Below are 21,839 nucleotides of genomic sequence, written 5' to 3'. Positions count from 1 at the left end.
TGAGTTTGGAAACAATATTGAAAAAGGAGTGTAAACTGATTCAGGGTAAATTTGCATTCTAATTGTCTTTTACCTGTGTTTGGCAACATTATATTTATGCATTGACAAATGACAGAAAATACATTTTTCAATGCATATTTACATTGATAATAAGATGTAAAATTACATCAATAAAAAAGAAGTAAATTTGCATTTAAGTGGACTTTTGATATAAAAGGGATAAGTACACTGTACTCCCCTTCACAAATCTGAAATGGCAGCCACCTCCTAGCCTAGTAGTAGCCCCCCCATAAACCGCATCCTGTCCGTAAATTTGGCATCAATTCACGGTCAGGATTCAGTCCAGCCCTAAAAATCTTAGCTCTACTATAGGAGTGGATTGAATAATAACAACCCCTTGATAAGAAAGGCATATGTTTTATTGGAATTCGTATTTACATCCATTACAACTAAAAATCTGTTTGTTAAGAAAGTTAATTTATTGATGCAAAACTAACTCAACTTTGTGATTTATACGGATCATTTTACACTCTACATATTTGCATCCATACACAGTCTAATGATCAAGTATATGTCAAAGTTGTATCAAATTATAGTGTTATATAATCGGTCATTGAGTTGAATTAAACCATGTGAACAATTGTTGGGGGTAAGGCTGGACTTGTTCAAGTATTCTAAATATATTACATTATTATTATTGTTATTATTATTATTATTATTATTATTATTATTATTATGAATTGGAATGTATGTGATGCATGGACTTTGTTAAGCAAAATTTTGGAAGGGAGTCTTCTGACATCCTTAATTGGACCAAATCAAATTAAATCCACCCAAGCATTATTTTGTTAATATTTATTATCATTAGATAAATTTGATTTTTACTAATTTTTCATTATTCTTATGTTTAATTTAAATATTTAAATCAAAAGTTACGTTGCGCTAGAATTTGAACTTGGCTCTTTAAATACAATTTATTTAATATATATATATATATATATAGACATAGATTATATTTTTATATTATATATTTATCAAAATATAAAATTGTTATATATAAGGTAAATCTATGATGTCATCAATAAGTTATAGGTTGGGATGGGTTCGGCTCAATTGGGTGATAGGATTCCACGTAAGAAAAAACTCTTTACATACTTTGAAAGCATGAGATTCCAATCATACATCGAAACATTGAAAACATCTTCCCATAAATTTAACACACATGTATAAGAGACACTTCCAATGTGTGGCCAGATGTTATATAAGCAAAGTTTTTACCTTGAATAGATTTTTTTTACCTTGAATAGATTTGAGATCGTCAGATTGCTAGTTTAAGTATTAGGCTTTGTCCTAACCCTAAAACTTCCAAACTATGTTTTATGTTAACGTAGGGTAATTTGGTTAAATAAATTAAGTAGGTTGGTTAAATGGTATTTTGACTATGGATACCTATAATCAAATAGGTTAACTAAGATTCATTGACATAATTAGGATTCAGTAGGTTACTTAAGTCACTTAAAGGTAATTAAGTTTATGATAATACATTAGTATTTATTAAGTTGGCCGGTTAGAATGGAATTAACCTCAATTGCTTACTTAGTTTAATTAAATTAGCTATAATTGAGGCTAATTAGGCTAATTAAGTTAATCATATTTCTTAAGGTTTTAAAATTAAATAGGTAACTTAATTTATATAGATTAAGGTTAAATATGTGTTAAATTAATAATTAGATTTATTAAGGTTAAGTAGGTTATTTAACTCTATCATGGCTAATTAAGTTTGTCATGGTATATCATGTTTGAGTAAAACACTTTAATGGAGTGCTCATCAAAAACTGAAAAATCAAACCAAATCAATGAAATTGAACCAAAAGGTCTGGTTAACCAAATTTGTCAGTTTATGATTAGTTTCTGACATCATATAAAAGTTTCCCAAAAGAAAATGCTTTATGGGATGAGAAAACGAAGAAGAGAGGGAGGGAGAGGAGGGAGAAACATGACGATTGGGCCTTCTCTCCTTGAAATTCTGGGTTTTCCAAAATAATAGAGGGAATGGGTGGAAACCGATTTTCACCTGCCACCTCCGAATGCGCTTGGCCGTAGCTTTGCATCTGAAGAATTTAGAGTTTTATCAGCATTCAGAGAATCAATTCAATTGGAGATGCAACCAAATGACCTCTAACCATTGAAAAATCAAAATTTGTAGGGTTCGGAGATGGATTCAGCGCTACTAAATGCCGCCTTACAAGTTACAACACCAAAATGCCCTAAGAAAAGAATGGGTGTGGTTCAGAAAAGTACAGTTGAGGAATAAGCAGGAGAAATTGCATGATGCATGTGAAGCATTATGTGTATACAATGTCAAGCCATGCATGCATTCTAAGAACAATAAATCAAGGTTTTCCGATACACACCTCTTACTTAAGTTGATTGAGAGAGTATGGATTAAGCAGCAGTGGTTGTTCATTTAGTTGTAATGCAAAACCACTCTCTAAACTTCTACATCCGGTTGAAGGTGAACTTGTGCCCCATATACTTGATGGCTCATCCATGATGAATTGCACCTCTTGAATGTTCCTTTGAAATTGAGTGAATCCTTCATACCTCCTCAACCCTTCAAGCTCTGAAGCAATTGGCCTTTCTTTTCCATTTAAACTCAAGCATCTCTTTGCAAGGTTGGCAACCACTTGTAACTCCTCTTTTCCACCCTCTTTTACAACTTGAGCATTAAGAATCTCAAAAAGGCAATTCTCATCCATTGAAGAAATAAAATATGTAACTAAGTTTCTCCCTTCTGTAGGTCTAGTGTAAGAAATTGGTTTCTCCCCTGTTAGTAGCTCCACAAGAACAATCCCAAAGCTATAAACATCACTCTTCTCTGTGAATTGACTTGATTGAAAATACTCAGGGTCCAAGTATCCAAAAGTTCCTTGCACTATTGTTGTTAAGTGGGTTTTATCAATTACAATTGAGCTTGAAGTCCCAAAGTCTGCAACCTTGTCTCTATATTTGTCATCTAGGAGAATATTTGAAGACTTTATGTCTCTATGATATATTGGTATGGAAGCGGCTGAATGCAAGTAAGCAACTGTTCCTGCAACTTCAGTGGCAATTCTTAAGCGATTATCCCATGACAATGAAAAATCCTCATTTCTATGATGAATATTATAGAAAAGTGTTTCACCAGAGATGAATTCATAGACTAGTAGAGGAATTTCTGCCTCTAAGCAACACCCTAACAATTTAACCAAATTCCTATGATTGATTTGGGAAAGGATGACTATCTCATTAATGAATTGTTCAAATTTACTTTTATCAAGTATTTTTGATTTTTTGATTGCCACAATCCTTCCATTTGATAGCATACCTTTATAAACTGTTCCCTGTCCCCCTTGACCGAAAACTCTGTTCTCATTGTATTGATCAGTTGCCTTTCCTAATTCTTCTGCCGTAAAAACCTTTATTTTCTCAACATTGCCTTCTATGGATAAGATTTGTTGTTGCAATAACAAACCACCATTTCTTTTGAAGAAATTCTCTTTGCGTTCATTGATTTGTCTTTTCTTTAGTACTTGGTACAACCAATAACCAACAAGAAGTATTACAACACCTATACCTGTACCTGCATAAATCAATGGAAGATAAGGAGTCACAAATTACAACAGTAAGAGGACAAATAAGTGAAAATGGAAATGCGAATAAAATAATATTAGTATAAGAACCTAGGACATAAATTTGGTACCAGGTCTGGGCTGGGACTCGTTCTGAGATTAATAAGGATACTAAATGGTCTGGTTTGGGACTTTGGGTCCTTTGGACTGATTCATATCAGTTGGGGACCGTCTCCACTCTCCACCCAGACCTAGACCAGTACTAAGTGTTACTCTCCATTCTTACTCTTTCCTTACTTTTTTTTCTCTCAATGCATATTTTCTTTTTTAATTTGGATTAGCTGAAGATAGCTGTTTAGCGGGCTGTGAAATCAATGTTATTTCTCAATTAGGGATTCAATTTAGGTGAATACTTAATTGATTACAAGATTTTGGGCATTTCTATTTTTCAAGTTGACCCAGGCCTAACACTTAAATAGCCTGAACTCAGCCCAATTATATACACTCATATATTACATATATTCATACACATATGCACACATAGTTGGATAAATGCATATATATATATATATATATACATGTGTCAAATTTTAGAGTGGTCTCATTGACCAACTCAAGCCCGGTTTTGGCTCGTGCCCAACTCAAATACATCAAATTTCAGGGCTGATTGTGTTCATATTGGGAAGATTGGACTTGATCATAATTTGAGCGATAGATCCAAATCTTAGGGTTGGGCCTGGGTTGACCATAAACCCAGTCCAGCCTACCTGGCATGCATCCCTACATACAATGCCAATCATAGTGTTTATTGAATGGCTGTGGGTGCCATGTATTTGTGATTGTCATGGGCATTATCATTGGTCACGTCAGAGTACAGTTGTGGTAGGTGCCAGGGCGGAATTGATGCTAATTTATGAGCGGGCATTGGTGTATAGAGTGGGGGTTTTGACATTTTGAATGTTTATAGGTTGTAGTGGAATTCAGAAATCTGCATTGGTCATGGCTGGGCTGGGCTATGCATCTGTATTAAAGGCTGTAGCCTATAGGTCCAGGCCTGAACTATCCCAGGTTTAGGGGCCTGAAACATAATCCTGGGACAGGCTTGTATAATTCTCGGCCTATGTCTTTTTTATATTAAATGATGCAATTATATAATATTTTACATTAAATAACATATAATATGCATATAAATTTATTTTATACATTTTATAATATACAATTTTGTGTATAAATTTTTTTTGAGGCAATATGTGTATAAATATCATATTATAAAATAACATAAAATAATATATATACATACATATTATATACTTTATATATAAAATATTTGAACATACATGGACCTGGGCCTGAAAACAAAAACCCAGGTCCAAGACCAGTTTTTCCTAGTTGGACCGGGCTGGACCAAGCTGAAATGATCACCCCTAAATAGGGGTGCGAGTTGGATTGGACTGAGTTAACGGTTTATGCTGTTTTGGGGTCAGCCTTTGGGTTAGGCCCATTAAAATTTTAGCAAAATCCCAACCCTAATTTGCAAAAGTTTCACCCCTAACCTCTAATCTGAATTAGCCATCACGTTCAAACTGGACTGGTTTTGGATTGGACCCCATTCAGTTCAAAATCAATTTGGACGAATTGGATGAACCAATAAGACATATTGGATTGGACCAATCCGGTTCAAATTATTTATTAGATTGGATTGGACCTGGTCCATCCATAACAAATTTATATTGGTTTGGGTTGGATTAATTCAATATCTAGTCCATTGATATAAGATAAGAATATATATATGTCAATGGATCGGGTTTGAGTTGAAACTAATCTAAATGAAAATAAGTTTGAACAGATTGAAAGGTTCAGACATTGAATTGGACCGGTCCAAATTAATTCAAAACATTCATTAGATTGAAAGGTTCAAACTCACATTGGACGACCAAATAAATAAATAAATAAATAAATAAAAGCCTTGAGCTTGCTTCTCTGGGCTTGCCCACGTCAACGCCACAGTCTACAATGTTGTAGATTTTCGAGATCAAATTCATTAAAATAATTATAGAAAAAAATTGACGTCCATTTGACCTTATTTGAAAAATCGCAGATTATCTGTAGAACACTGAAACTTACCGGTCAACCGACTCAAGCCCCTTCTGAAGGGGATAAGTGCACATAGGTGCTCGTAAAGCTTACTGGCATCTGCTAAAGCCAATCAACCATAAAACTATTAATCAATGATGAAATAATCCCCAACTCCCTATGCGTATATATTAAATTGCACATATATCATCCCACTTGCACTTGAATAGAGTTGTAGTTGATGGAAAAGTGGCCATATGACCTCGCTTAATCTATCCAATGGTTATTTTCATGCAATACTTTTATATACAATCAATTACTCACTTGGTTTTCTTAAATTATTATCTACTTATTTTATTTTTATAAAAAAAAAATTATTTAATTATTTATTTAAAAACCTTTTATTCATATAGATGCCAATATTGTTAGATTACTCTGGATCTTAGTTCCAACTCTTATTGAGTCAATTGAAATCCATCTGATGGGACTTCATTCAGTCTCTTCGAGAGCAATCCACCCAACGTTCTTATTCAGTTGTTTCATTCCTAAATATATGGAGGTTAATGTTGGGTGCTAAGGTTCTAAATATATGGAAATCTCCAGTACGCTCAGCCCTATTCAGATTAAGTTGTCTCAGTTGTTTCTTGCTTCTGTGAGTCTCTAGATCTTAGAGATTTCCTTTTATAGTAGCTTTCAAGTACTTAATCTGGATTCTACAGGAGAACGAATCAGCCCCCTACAACGTCCCATCAGCCCCCCACAACGTCCCACAGCACGTCTCCGCCGTGTATTGGGAATATCTTCCGATAATGATGTATTCCCAATACACGGCAGGGGATGTGCTGTGGAACGTTGTGGGGAACAGTCTTGTGAGGGGGGGTTGATTGAACTCGTTCTACAGTAGGCAATTTAGTCATATTCATTTTTTCTGTCTGGATCATGAAATCTTTCTTGGAACATCATAAAAGCAGGGAAATTGCCGTTCTGATCGGGTTCCCTAAGGGTATTAGTGGACCAATTTTGGGTTGGACCCCAACCAAATCAAAATCAATTTGGATGAATTGGATGGACCAATAAAACATATTGAATTGGATTAGTCCAAATTTAATGGTTCAAAGTATTTATTGGATTAGATTGGACCTAATCCATCCATCCATAATGGATTTATATTAGATTGGGTCAAATTGAACAAATATCCAGTCCATTGATAAAAGATAAGAATACATGTATCAATGGACCAGGTTTGGATTGGAACAAATCTAAATTAAAACCAATTTGAATATATTGGATGGTCTGGACCAAGATACAAAATATCGATATGCCCGATAGGCCGGTAGGGACATATCGGGCAAATCGACACTGTTTTTTATTACTTTTTTTTTTTCTGAAACTGGTTCAAGGGGGCCAGTTTAGGGCTCCTCCACCCCCTGAACCGGTCAGACCCCCGATACACCCACTATATGAGCGTATTAGAGGAGTCCCGAAATGATACGTATTGGTCGATACAGGCCGATACGTGTCAATACTTTGAACCTTGGTTTGGACATTGAATTGAAGTGGTCCAAAATGCTTTCAAAGTATTCATCGGTTTGGATTGGACCTAGTATATTTTTAATGGAATCATATTGGACCAAATCCGATCCAATTGGCACCCCCTAGGTAGCTTCCTTGCTAGATCCAGATTCAATTGCAAAATATGGAATTTTTTAGTTTGAAAGGCTAAATGTGAAGCTTGTAAGTTTTTCTTAGAGCCTCACTTTCACCCTATGGGAGATATAGTTCCTCTTGTACTGAAAAAAGGGACTTTTGGCACAGACAGCCCTTGAATTTTGTCAAAAACAAATCATTTTAGACCCTAAAGAATTAAGTCATTTTTGCCCTCAAATTATGATGGAAATGCCACTTTAAGACAAAAGTAGACACCGCTAATAATTTAATAATCAGATGAAATAGTAAAAAATTTTTTATAATAAATATCAATTTAATGTTTCATTTGTTTTTTTTAATTTATTGGAGTGGATAATTTTTATATTTTGAGGTGAAGAGAAGCATTTGTGTGAGTGAAATGAAACACGAATTTACGCTAGGTTTGGTTTGAATTTATGAGTAGGGAAATGAAGGGAAATCCAAGAAAACCTATACAAGATTTGTAAAGATTTTCCTCCTTTCCTTTCCCTACTTTTTCCTTCAAACCAAGCATAGACTCAAGGAAAAGTGCAAGTAAAATAAAATAAGAAAAAATTGAGGTGAGTATTTTGATAATTTAATGCATTGTCATTTGACATAACAGCCAGGGGTATTTGTTGCAAAGTGAAAATTCAGGAATGTCTTTATCACATGAAAATTCATGGTGGTAGTTGTCACCGACTCCATAGTACAAGAGGCTCCTTGGCTTTTTGTTTTCTCACAATGGTTTATGCCAATTAAAGCTAACTATATTCTATGAACCAATATTCTCTTGGATCATAGGAGATAATTTCAACTCGATCAGGTCCCTTACCGAACGTATGAGTCGTTCCTCTCAATTGGGGCCCATCAATGACTTTGGGATAGTTTGAAATGAGAATTAAAGAAATTCTTGTTTGTAATTTTAGATTGATTACTATCCACCTTGCCAGTTGTAACATCAACCATACCTTAGAGCCCCTTCCCTGGCTTCTACACAAAACTCAAAGTGAAATTTCCAGTGTGTATTTCATTCTGTCGAAGTTGACAGGTAAGAAATCTAACTTTTTCATCACAAAATAGCAGAAACAAGACAACAAAAAAGCAAGGAATAACTGACAATCAAGTACTATAATGATTCCAAGCCCATAAAAGGTAGAAAACTCAAACCTGTCGAACTAAGAAAGGGATCAAAACCCTTCAAAACAAATTTAGAAGAGGGGCATCCTCTTCTAACAGAAAGTAACTCCTCTTGTTCAAACTTCAAACCAGAACTCCTTCAGGAAAAATTCAAACTCCACGAGATTTTACAAGTCAAAAAATGGGGTTAGGCAACCCAAGATTCAAACTCCACAAGATTTTACAGGTCAAAAAATGTTGGGCAACCCAAAATGCAAAATCTCAACCCCAATAGCCCAATCAAGGTTGCAAAAACATTGATTCAAAGGGCATTCCCAAAACAAATGTAGTTCACCTTGCATTGATTGAAACAATCACAAAGAGAACCCTATAACAACTCCAATAGGTCGATTTGAAGACCCTAATCACAATCTTAATAACCAAGAATGAAAGTTGTCTTCACAGGTAATGAGATCGAACTTTTTTTCATACCATGTTAGAGCAATTCAAATGACACTGGTTTGAATCGGGTGTCACTATTCATCCACCTAGAAAAGAACAAATTATATTAACTCTAAATACTGTGAAAGAATAATTATTTCCCTCAGAAACAAGAAAAATATAAATACATACAAGCAAAAAAAAAAAAAAAAACCAGGAAAAAATACAAGAAACAAACAATGAACAATATAAACATGTCCCCATCACCCCCTATCTCTACAATCTTAAAGTGTAGCAGATAATAAAATATCTATTCAATCCAACTTGAAAGAAAATGATTGGAAATTAATACATTCTCTTGTTGATTATATAAATTTTAAGTCCTAAAATAATATTTTTAAGAAAGTAACCTAATCATTGGTAGGTTCCAATGGACAACTAAATCAACTCTCCGTAAACAGTGAGTTCTTTATATAAAAGGATTGATAAGCACCCGTAATAGTGCCTGCTTAGAAAGAGAGGTTATCAAGATTGGTCAAGATTTTGGAAGGGAGGTGAAAATTGGATCAAATGACAATTGAAGACCCAATATCCTATAAATCAGAAACCCAATCTAAACAACCAAAAATCAGGTTCAAGAATTGGAAAACCGTATCAACATATACAAGAGGAATGTAGAAAATACAATACAAGAATAACCTGTTTATCAAGTCATAATGAATGATTGGATCCTTCAAGAAAACCCCTAGAGAACCTTGCCACCTTGAATGGAGCGGTGACTGCAGCAATGGATCTCATTTTTCAACTTCTTGATCATGCAATTTACAATCTCCCAAACAGTTTCTTAATCGATCAAGTTTACGGTCTCCTTGACAGTTAGAATCTTAACTAAACCAAGAGAAAAATGAACCAAATATTGTCTTAATGAACCATGAAGGCCTTTCCATCATGATGCACATGGGTTGTTTGAATTTCATCTCTTAATATATTCCCTGCATCAATAGCAATATTTTCTACAAAAGGAAAATGTAAAATTAGCAATATCCTTACAAAAATATTAAACATAAGATAAACTAGTTAAGAACACATCTCACCTTCAACCATCCCTTCTATTTGTGAAGAGATACGACCATTTTTAATACCAACTTCTTGTCCAATATTTTATTCCTCAATACAACTTTCCATATTTATAGATTGCATTGGGGCATGAATTGTACACCGAGCACGGCGACGCAATTCAGTTAGGCGGATTCTTCCTTCAGTTACCAAAATTTGTATTGCCCCTATATATATGTCTATATATTAATAATTTATTCATATAAAAAATAAGTAAAAAGTAATAGAAAATATCCAATCATTTGGTGGAGTTGGTTCAAATAATGTTTGATCACAAACCTCTGTCTTTAAAAATTGAGGAGATGTGATCTACTTCATTTGGTCAAATTTCACACAACCCCATATGTCTCTAAATTATGTCTTATATAATATAATTATGTAAAAAATATAAAAACAAAAAGAATTACCTTCGTTAGGACGAGATTGTTCTAACATATTTAACCCTACTATGCTTTGCAATCTTAAAGAGCTACCATCGTGTTGATATGGTCCATTAATTTCGTTATGTACTTCCCATTCTTCTTTTTTTGCATGTAATACTTGTCTCCTTTTTCTTCGAGCCTCATTTACATGTTCTCTTTGTTCAGCTGTAAGGGATTGTCTCCTTCTTCTTCGAGCTTCATTTATGCACTCTCTTTGTTCATCTGTCAATGATTGCATCCTTCTTCTTCTAGCTTCATTAATGCGTTTTCTTTGTTCATCAGTCAGGGATCGATGTCTTAATCTATTTCTTACTCGATGACTTTCCCTCTGCTGCTCATTTAATTTCTTTTGGCGTCTCCGTTCAAGTAAAATTCTTCTTTGCTCATCAGTCATTTGCTGACGACGTATACGTTGCAACAGTCTTCGTCTTTCTCTTTGTGCATCAGTTCTAGAACTTTTAGTTTTTATATTGTTGCATATGCCAATTGATGGTTCTGCATGATTCTCCACAAAGTAAACAACATAAGTTACAAGTTTTAAAAATCTAATTTCAAGAAACTAAAATAAATAAAGGCAAACTAAATGCTTATGAGTGGAAAATCTAAAATTAGTCCATGCAAACCCACCCATACACAAAATCAACAACAAGATCTATGAATAGGTCTCAACAACAAAAGAATTAAAAAAAATGGCAAATAAAAGATAAATAAGTAGATAAATTGAATGATCTTCACTCCAAAAAAAAATTCAGAATATTAACACAGATTCTAATGACAAGATTTTTAAACTAGCATATAGATAGTAAAGAAAATTTGAATACAGGGCACAAGTATGATAGAGGTATTATTTAAAGCATGAGTCTGCAAATGCAACCAAGCATTAAGAAATGGAACTCTAAGGCCCTGTTTGGCATCAATTCTGGGGATTCTCATTCTCAGAATCCTTTCAGAAAGGAACTGAAAGGGAACTCACTTATACTGTTATACGTTAAACCAAATGTGGTAACTTGCTTACAATGTATGCTTTTGTTTTTCAAACTAAGAATAACTACTATATCAGCAAAGCTATATCGCTTTTCAACACAAGACCAGAAATTCCATAACTCAGAGCCTCAAGTTTTTCAGGTCCAAAATTGGATTTCAAACCTGTTCAAAATCCAGAGTTCGTTAGAGGGGGTAACAAAAATGGAAAAAAAAAAAAAAAAAAACAGAGAAGATTGCATATCATAACCACGGGAGAAGAGACCGTATAAACTTACCTATTTACCGGCAAGGTGAGTTGGGGTGTGGGTATATGCTGCTGCAAAAGAAGAAGACATCACTCTCTGTTTTTGGATGAATGGTCTGTAGACTCTGTAGGGACAAAAGGGCTTTTCTGATATTGAAAATGAAGGACAATCATCGTACCTGAGAGATCAATCACCAACTGAGAAGATTCTTTGTGCCGTTGAACAGGAGAGATGTCAACCAGAGAAACAACGAAGAACGATGAAAGAATGAAGGGTGCTCGGGTTTTTTGAGTCCGATTATGTTTTTGTGAGAAATTACTAGTATGCCCTTTCTCTCACATGTGCTTTGACCATACATGTTCGTTTTACTTAAAGGATGTAACAGAAAATAACGGGATGAGAAATTCTCATCCTAAGTGAAAAAGTTCATTTAGCAGAATCGCTAGATTTTGCAAGGGAATCATCCAGAGAATCAGAAGAATCACCAGAAATGATTCTCTGAATGCATGCCAAACAGGGCCTAACTCTTCAAATTGATAACCGAGTTTACACTTAACACTACTAATAATACAGGTGAAAATTGGGCTATGAGGCAAAAGATATGCAGAAAAGTACGGACAGGCCCAATGCAGATTTCTGAATTCAACTGCAGAGCTAAACATTCAAAATGCCAAAAAACCCCACTCTGTACACCAAAGCCCGCCCGTGAATTGGCATCAATTCTGACCTGGCACCTACCCTAACTGTACTTTAGGCCTAGAAATTCTGACCCTGAGCTGAACCGTCATTCTCCCAAAGATATGTGCCTCTTGAGGTGTGAAACATAAACAAACCTAAGCATTGACTTCAATTAGAGGTTAGGCAGTTTAGCTCCACAATCTCAAGGCATTTCAATCTTTCCCAAGTACATTGATTCATGACTCCATGTATAACCCTTCATAAGAAAAAATGGACCATTACACACTGGGTGTTTTTGCAGTGCATTCATGGTGCTTGATACCACAAACATTTGGTCCAGCCTAGGCGACTAGGCAACCCAGTGTCGCCCAGAATCACCTAGACGCCTTGAAAACTATTTACCTTGGTCTCCCATTAGGAGGTAAACCTAAAGCCTGCACCTTTTGGGACCCTATGATTTTTTTTGTTGATAAAATAAAATTTATTAAAAGAAGAAGAAACTGATACAAGTGACCAGAGATCACCCGAAAGAGAAACTCCAGACCCTACCCACCCCTTCTTGGCAATTATCCCAGGGAAAATAACAATAACAAGAGGCACAAACAACCACAACCAAACAAACTGACCCTAAGCATGTAAACCTCATGACAGAAAACTCCAGATAATACCCAAACCCAATATTTTTACCCAAAAGAACCCAATTTAAGAAAAAACAATCAGAAGCCTGAAAACCCAATAAGTGCCAATGAAGCAGACAAGCCACCAACCACCAAAAAAGCCAAACTGGGAGTTCTCTACTTTTTTTTTTTTTATGAATGAATGGTATTTTATTAAATAGAGATAGAAATAGTACAAGCATGAAGCACCCTAAGAGGAGGCACGAGGTGTTACCTCCCCTTAAAGGTGGTTCCAAATCCAACTCTTTTCAGATTGCAGTTACAAATTAGCCAAAAACAGAGAACCTCTTGAAGCCCCTTGTTTAGCTAAAGAATCTGCCAAAGCATTTGCCGATCTACTAACCCATTAAAAGCTAACTGACATGGTGCTCGTAAGCCATTTGACTTTTTTGATGATGTCCCTATATCCCCAAACAACAGTTTCTGGGTCCGACATCCATCCCACTATCACCTTAGAGTCTCCTTCAACTATCAAATTAGTCACTCCAAGTTGGTTGGAAATCTGTAGTCCTTGTACCACAGCTAATATCTCAGCCCTTGTAGAGTCTCCATAACCCAATGGACCTGAGAATAAGGACAGAATGTTGTCGTCCTTATTCCTCAAGATCCCTCCTATACCCGAAGGTCCTGGATTGCCTTGACTGCTCCCATCACAGTTCAATTTCACAACTCCTTCCGGAGGGGGTAACCAAACTGCTTGTGTTCTATTTTTCTTGGATGATGTGGAGGCCACTGCTGCCCAACTCCTTCGAAGGTCATCACTAGAGTAATCCACAAAGAGATCAGTAGTTTTTAGCCAAAGGATTGCCCTTGTCAGTATACAATCCCTTATTTCAGCAATGCTTCTCTCCTCCTAGAAAATTCTGGCATTTCTTTCCTCCCAAATGGTCCATAAGAGGGCTGCCCTAATACATTTCCACATTACCTTCCCTCTCTTTGTTGGCCAACCAAAAAAAGACAGATCAAAAAGTAGATTTACTTCAGGAGGCAGGTTCCACTTGTACCCAAATAGCATAAAAACCCAATTCCAAATATTTACTATAAAAGAGCAAGAAATCAATAGGTGATAACAGTCCTCATTCTACACTTTACATAAAATGCACCAACTGGGGGACAAGCATGAAAAAGGTCTCTTTTTTTGTACATTGTCCATAGTATTAATTTTACCATGATACACTTCTCAACAAAAACCAACAATTTTATATGGAATTGGCCTTGACCAGACTTCTTTAACTGGGAACAACAAAGGGGAAGGGGTAGAGCAAAGGGACTTAAAGAAGGAAGAACAAGAGAAGGAGCCATTCGAGGTCAAAGACCAAATTCTTCTATCTGGTTTAGGAGGGTCCAAACAAACAGAATCAAGTAAAAGTAAGAGCTCAGAGACAAAAACTGATTCCTCATCCCTCAACCCTCTACGGAACACAAAGTCCCAATTAAGAGGCAATGGGAGAATGGGGGGAGAAAGAAACCTCAAAACAGGCTCCTTTTTATAGAGGGAAATAGAAAAAAGGGAGGGATAGAGGTCTTTTAATGGTTGGTTGCCCACCCAAGCATCTTCCCTAAAAAGCACAGAATTACCATTGTAGACATCATACCTTACAAACTTGAGAAATTTTGGGGGGATGCCAAAAATCGCCTTCCAAGGTGTAGTGAGTATGGCTTGTTGAGATATCCCGGCATCCCAACCAGATTCAGAACAGCCATGGATACTAGCCACCACCTCATGCCGCAATCTCTCTCTTCCAGAGGCCACCTCCATAACCACTTGCCAAAAGAGCTTCATTCTTATTTACTAGGTTCCCTAACCCTAAGCCCCCTTGTTCCTTGCTTCGACTCACCACCTCCCATCTAATCAAATGATCCTTTTTCTCTGCACCTGGTTCCCACAAAAAATCCCTCATCAACTTTTCTATCTTCTTGGCTTCCCTAATAGGTATCATGAAAGCAGATAAGTAGATGGGTAAGTTTCCGAGTGTGGCCCTAATCAAAGTTATTCTACCCCCAAGAGAGATATAGTTCTTTTCTAGGTCACTGGCCTTTTTTCAAACTTCTCTACGACCGGGATCCAAAACCTACTTTCCTTTGGATTTGCACCTAGGGGAAGTCCTAGAAGGTCAAGGTACAAGCAGAAATAGGGCATTCTGAGCAGGCAGCAATAGACTCCAACTCCCTTCCCTCCACATTTAGCCCCACCACACAACTCTTCTCAAGATTTAGTTCAGGTTTGAGACATTCTCAAAGAGGGTTATTAGATTTCTTAGATTTCTTGCCCTCAACAAATCACATCCCTCACAAAAGATTATGATATCATCTGCAAACTGAAGGTGGGTAACTGGAACTTGATTTCTTCCTAATCTCCATCCTCTTATCAATCCAACTGTGTCTGCTTTTGACAAAAGTCTACTAAAAACATCAACAACCAATGTGAAAAGGAAAGAGGACAATGGATCACCTTGTCTCAAGCCCCTACATGCAGGGAAAAAATCCTTTAATACTCCATTTACTAAAATTGAGTAATGGCAAGACGTCAGACAACCATCTATCCACTTGCAACATCTATCCCCAAAACCACACTTTCTGAGCACCTCTAGTAGAAAACTCCAATCCACTAAATCATAGGCCTTTTCAAGATCCAATTTGCAAACAAAACATTGCCTACCCAATCTTCTCATCTCTTCCACACTTTCATTTGCTGTTAAAATTTGGTCAACTATTTGTCTACCATGAACAAAAGCACCTTGAGCTTGACTTATGATGCGAGGAAGAGCCTTTTTGATCCTCAAAGATAAGACCTTTAACAGTATCTTATACATGGTTGTTATCAAGCTGATTGGCCTAAAATCTTTGGGATGTTTGGCCTCTTTCTTCTTTGGGACCAGGGCTAGGAAAGTGGCATTTACTCCATGGCTAATGATAAACTGTTCCTCAAATTCTTTGAAAACTTCTAACAAGTCTCCTTTGTAGAGAAGATGGGCCGAATGGCCCATAGGCTATTTATCCTTTTTTATCTTTTATGTTCTTTGCAGTAATGGGCCTTAATCTGGGCTTTATTCTTTCTTATGTTATGTCTTTTTAATTTTCTGCCCAACTAGAGGCTTCTCTGTAAATTACTAAAGTTTAACTTAATGAAATAGAATTAAGGGAGTAAGAGAAGAGATTATGTTCGAAAATCTCTCTCTCTGAACCCAAGTTGCCGCCACCTTCTTTTTCTTCTTCTTCTCTCCTCTTGAACTCTGATTTCTGCTACTTTCTTTTGAATTTTTGCAACTTTCTAAACGGTCATTTCTTCTCAAAAGGATGTTTTTCTTCTTGGTATAAGAGCAGGCTCGTTTTTCCCTTTTTTTCACCTTTTTTTCCCATACACAGTGTGATGGAGAACTGAATCGTATGAATAGTTAAAGAAACCTACTTCAGCCCAGTTGTTAGTGTTTTCTGGAGAGAAGGGGACTGGTTTTGTCGTCCTTTTGATTGATTCAAGTGTGTTGCCTGAAACCCTAATTTTTTGGAGAAATCTGATTGCGGGCCCCACAAAGATTTTGACCTGGGCGCTCAGTGACTGAAGGCCTTCTCATTCTTCTTCTTGAAGATCGAATCAAGTGGATTGGTGTTTTGTGAAGTCTACAAGGAGCGACTGAGTTTTCTCTGTTTCTCCCAGCTTCCAAGTGTGACGCAGGTTACTGATATGGCTGCATAGAGGTTGGCTCACAACACAGTTTTTGTTTTGTCTTCATTTGTTGTTATTCGAAGTTGTTTGAAATCATTTTTTGAAGTATTTAAGAAGATGAACTCCGCAGACTTTGAAAACAAGCATATTACTGAATCTGGACAAGTTCCGGGAGCCTCTGTAGACTCTCTACTAGCTATGACCACAGTCAAGCTGGATGGAACTAATTTTCTGGCTTGGTCACAATCAGTAAAAATTCATATTTGTAGTAGAGGCAAATGGGATTTTATCTCTGGGAACAAAAAAGTGCCTCCGGAAGATGATCCATCATATGAAAAGTGGATGCAAAAAAATTATACTGTTATTGGATGGCTTGTGAATTCAATGCAACCACTGATTAGTCAGCACTATTTGTGGATGAATTCATAAAAGAAAATTTGGGATAGTGTTGCTGAAACCTATTCCCAAAAATTAAATGTGGCCAGGGTTTACAAGTTGAGAAGTGATGTGAAGAATTTGAGACAGGGGGAGAAACCATTAGCTGTATACTTCTCAACACTAAAGTCTTTACGGCAAGAAATAGATTTGATAGAAGTTGTAGCCTAGGACACCACTAATGATGCTGAGACCTACAAAAAACTAGTTGAGAGAAACAGGGTGTTTGAGTTCTTGACAGGGTTAAATCCAGAGTACGACATTACAAAGCAAAATATTTTATCCAAGGATAATGTCTCACTTTCTCAAGCATATGCCTTGGTAAGTAGTGAAGAAAGCAGAAGACTTGTCCAGGTCCAAGGGGCTCGTCTAAATGATCACTTTGCTAATATGGGAGTGAAACCCAAGGGGGTTGCAGGGGCTCCAAGTAGCTCAAGGAAGAAAGAGATTATCTGTGAGTACTATAAAAAGCCAAAACACACTAAAGACAAGTGCTGAAAATTGCATCCTAAGCTCCTACCACTTCGGTTTCAGAAGAAGTCTGATAATATAAAGGCAGGGAGTGCCAATGTTGCTGCTAGTCCAGATAGTGACAGATACCAAACTGAAGAGATGACGGCTAGTGAGAAGTTAGCAACTATGAAAGCAGAATATGAAAAGCTTGGGAGGATGATCAGTCACCTAGAGGGTGTGACCTCTTCTTCCAACCCTCCATGAAATTCAATCTCTTCTGCATTTGCTCATTTAGGTATACGGGCTTCTGCCAATCATGCAACCATTTCAGGTAATCATAGGATCCCTTGGATTATTGATTCTGGTGCTTCTGATCATATAACCAGCCTTTCTACTTTGTTTGTTTCATATGATTTACTTCCTGGACATGAGAAAATCACCCTAGCCGATGGCTCTCTTGCCCCTATCTCCGGCAAGGGAACCATCAAGGCTACAAACTCCTTGGTTCTTCCTTCTGCTCTTCATGTACCCAGACTAAATACAAACTTGTTATCTGTAAGTAGCCTAACTAAGTCATTAAACTGTTGTGTAACATTCTTCCCTTCCTACTGTGTTTTTTAGGATCTTGAGTCTCAGAAGGTGATTGGGAGTGGCCGTGAGGCGAAGGGAATATATCTGTTGGATACTCCTGGACAGTGCCATGAGCAACCTGGAAAAACTGCTTTTGGGTCTACAATTACAGAGTCCATCAATCAAGTCATGTTATGTCATTTTCGTTTGGGTCATCTTTCTTTTTCTACATTAAGTCATTTATTCCCAAAACTATTTAAGGGAATTAGTTTGTCCAATCTTCATTGTGAGTCTTGTGAACTATCAAAACATTGTAGAAACAGTTATCCTCTGAGTAATAAAAGATCTTCTTCTCCTTTTAATATTGTGCACTCTGATGTGTGGGAGCCTTACCACATACCTCCTATGGGTGGCTACAAATATTTTATCTTGCTCATTGATGACTTTTCTCGGTTCACTTGGATATTTTTTATGAAGTCCCGTGATGAAGTTCCCAGACTTGTGAGGCAATTCCATGAATTTGTCCTAACCCAGTTTGATACCAGAATTAAAATTTTCAGATCCGACAATGAAAAAAGAATATTTTGAGAAATACCTGACTTGCTATCTCACTGATTTAGGGGTTAACAGAACGGAGTTGTTGAAAGAAAAAATAGACATATTGTTGAAGTTGCAATAAGTATTATATTTGCCTCACATGTCCCTACAAAATTTTAGGGTGATGTTGTTCTCACTGCTACCTACCTTATAAACCGTATGTCATCCAGGGTTTTAGGGTTTAAGTCTCCCTTCAGTCTTCTTCATTCGGACAAGGATCTTTTTCCTATTCCTCTTCGTGTCTTTGGCTGCACTTGTTATGTACATATCCCAAGTGTGCAGAGACATAAATTTGAACCAAAAGCCCACAAGTGTATCTTCCTTGGTTATTCCTCCACACAGAAGGGTTACTGTTGCTTTAATCCAAAGACTAGCACTCGGTGTGTCTCAATGGATGTCACCTTTGATGAGCTTTCTTCCTTTTATGGTTCTTCTCTGGAGAGACATTGTCCAAAGGGGGAGGATTTGTCACAGGTGTTTGTTCTTCCTTATCCTGTCCCAGTTGAGTCTTTTGTTGAGTCTCTTCCTCCTTCAAATGAGTCAAGAGAGGATCAGTCACTTCACTCTCATTCCAATGTTCCTATTCCTCCTCATTTACCTCATCGCCCTCTTTTTAATCCCAGGTTGTACCACTGGCAGAGAACCAGAAATGAGCAGATTCTTTCCCCTACAACACATGAGCCTCATGCACTTCCGGTTACAGATGAGACAACAGGTACTGTTACAGCCCCTTTGGAGCCATCCTTCCTAGACCTTGATATCTCCATTGCTATTAGGAAAGGAAAAAGGAAGTGTATTGCACATTGCATTTCCAAACACCTTTCTTATAGTTTGCTCTCTCCTTCATATTTTGCCTACCTTTCTTCTGTTGCTTCTAACCCAATTCCCAGGTCTGTGTCAAAAGCTCTTAATATTCCAGAATGGAGGGATGCTATGAGAGCAGAATGACACTTGGGAAGTGGTTGATTTGCCTGAAGGGAAGGATCCAGTAGGCTGTAAGTGGGTTTTTACTATCAAATATCATGCTGATGGCACCATTGAAAGGTACAAGGCTAGGCTAGTTGCAAAAGGCTATACACAGACATATGGGATTGATTATCTGGACACCTTTGCCCCTGTTGCCAAGATGACTTACTGTGAGAGTTCTGTTATCTTTGGCTGCACACTCAGATTGGCCACTTTATCAACTGGATGTAAAGAATGCATTTCTGAATGAAGAGTTACATGAGGAGGTCTATATGTCTCTTCCTCCAGGGATGTATGAAACAGATATGAAAGGAAAGGTCTGCAGGCTGAAGAAGTCTCTTTATGAACTCAAACAGTCCCCTAGAGCATGGTTTGAAAGGTTAAGGGCTGCCCTTGTTAGCTTTGGCTATGTACAAACACAGTCTGATCTTACCCTCTTTGTGAAAAGGAGAGGATCCTTGGCCGTTTACCTGATTGTGTATGTTGATGATATTGTTGAGACTGGTAATGATGTCTCAGGGATTAATGATCTCAAATCTTTCCTTCATACAGAGTTTGAGATCAAAGATCTAGGGGAATTGAAATATTTTCTTGGCATATAAGTTGCTAGATCCAAGGATGGGATCCTTATATCTAAGAGAAAGTATGTTCTTGATTTTGTCTCTAAAACAGGGAAGATGGGTGTTAGACTAGTTGCTACTCCTATCGATATGAGCCATAAACTCTCTGCTTCAGATGGAATATTGTTAGAAGATAAGGGAGTCTTCCAGAGATTACTTGGAAAATTTCTTTATCCATGCATGACTCGGCCAGACATTGCATATGCTCTCAATTGCATCAGTCAGTTCATGCATGGTCCCAGGGATACTCACATGGCAGCAGCAGAGCGGATTTTGTGTTATTTGAAGGGCTCCCTTGGAAAGGGAATTCTATTTGCTAAGCATGGCCATATGAAACTTGAAGCCTACACAAATGCTGACTAGGCCGGAAACATTGATGACAGAAGATCTACCTTTGGGTACTGTAGCTTGGTGGCAGGTAATATTGTCTCTTGGAGAAGCAAGAAACAATCAGCTCGATCTTCAGCCGAAGCAGAATACAGAGCCATGGCCCATAGAGTTTCTGAACTATTGTGGCTTATATCCTTGATGGAGGAACTGGGTATTGAGCATAATAAGCCAATGATGTTATAATGTGATAATCAGGCCGCCATCAACATTGCTCACAACCCAGTGCAACATGACAGAACTAAGCATATTGAAGTTGACAAACACTTCATTCGAGAAAGAGTGGCTTCTGGAGAAGTGTGTCTACCTTTCATCACCTCTGAAGGACAGTTGATTTCCTCACCAAGGGCATTCCCAAGGCTAAACTTCAGCATGATACTGGCAAGCTTGGCATGATTGACATCTATGCTCAGCTTGAGGAGAGTATAGAGAAGATGGGCCGAATGGCCCCATAAGCTGTTTATCCTTTTTTATCTTTTATGTTCTTTGCTGTAATGGGCCTTAATCTGGGCTTTATTCTTTCTTATGTTATGTCTTTTTAATTTTCTGCTCAACTAGGGGCTTCTCTGTAAATTACTAAAGTTTAACTTAATGAAATAGAATTAAGGGAGTAAGAGGAGATTATGATCGAAAATCTTTCTGAACCCAAGTTGTCGCCACCTTCTTCTTCCTTTAATTATTTTCCAACAGTCTTGAAAGAAAGCCATAGTAAAGCCATCTGGCCCTGGTGCCTTGGATCTATCCATTGAAAAAACTGTTTGTCGTATTTCCTCCTCCTCAAAACTCCTTTCCAACCACAATTTCATCTCTTCAGACAGTGTAGGCCAATCCAACCCAGCCAACTCCAACTCCACACCATCCACTTCAAGTTTAGTCACCAAGTTTTTCCTTCTTCTTCCATTGGCCATCTCATGAAAAAATTTGGTATTCCTGTCCCCTTCCTTTATCCATTGATGCCTAGATTTTTGCCTCCAAGATATCTCTTCTTGCAAAAGAACCTCCTCTAATTCCTTTTTCAACTTCCACCACCTTAATTCTCTTTCTTGAGTATTCATGGTTCGTTGAGATTCCTTCTCATCCAGGTCCTCTATTTGGGTCGTCAGATTGGATTTTTGT

At 37.1% G+C, this 21,839-nt stretch overlaps 2 protein-coding genes and 1 pseudogene across 13 annotated transcripts in view; all 3 read right to left on the bottom strand.

The window, feature by feature from the left end:
- Nucleotides 1-2,417: 2,417 nt before the first annotated feature.
- LOC148872181 (wall-associated receptor kinase-like 22 pseudogene) lies at nucleotides 2,418-3,891 on the bottom strand (annotated as a pseudogene).
- Nucleotides 3,892-8,383: 4,492 nt separating this feature from the next.
- Nucleotides 8,384-21,839, bottom strand: part of LOC148872180 (uncharacterized) — a 28,279-nt gene continuing 14,823 nt past the window's right edge. For 2 of the 10 annotated variants that reach the window (XR_016107525.1, XR_016107530.1), the window contains 3 exons: nucleotides 10,433-10,942; nucleotides 10,004-10,192; nucleotides 9,471-9,922 (listed from right to left, as the gene is read on the bottom strand). Coding sequence is in view for 4 of the 10 variants with exons in the window: in XM_088971214.1 (XP_088827340.1) it covers nucleotides 10,071-10,192; nucleotides 10,433-10,942 (632 nt within the window). In the remaining 6 variants the exon portion in view is untranslated. Of the gene's footprint in view, nucleotides 9,017-9,470; nucleotides 10,943-11,474; nucleotides 11,594-11,706; nucleotides 11,855-21,839 lie in introns of those variants that run through there. The other 8 variants (XR_016107526.1, XR_016107529.1, XR_016107527.1 and 5 more) reach the window with 8 other exon arrangements.
- The window catches only part of LOC148872179 (uncharacterized), a 55,685-nt gene continuing 43,717 nt past the window's right edge, over nucleotides 9,872-21,839 (bottom strand). For 2 of the 3 annotated variants that reach the window (XR_016107533.1, XR_016107532.1), the window contains exon 6: nucleotides 10,769-10,952. The gene's annotated coding sequence lies outside the window, so the exon portion shown is untranslated. Of the gene's footprint in view, nucleotides 10,953-21,839 lie in introns of all 3 variants that reach the window. The other variant, XM_088971220.1, reaches the window with a different exon arrangement.

The sequence above is a fragment of the Nelumbo lutea genome, chromosome 2 (genome assembly GCF_056320005.1).
Source record: "Nelumbo lutea isolate HS-2025 chromosome 2, American lotus-T2T, whole genome shotgun sequence".
In the NCBI taxonomy this organism is placed as follows: domain Eukaryota; kingdom Viridiplantae; phylum Streptophyta; class Magnoliopsida; order Proteales; family Nelumbonaceae; genus Nelumbo; species Nelumbo lutea.
The sequence above is the reverse complement of the archived record's forward strand: the minus strand, read 5'-3'. Positions and strand labels throughout refer to the sequence as shown.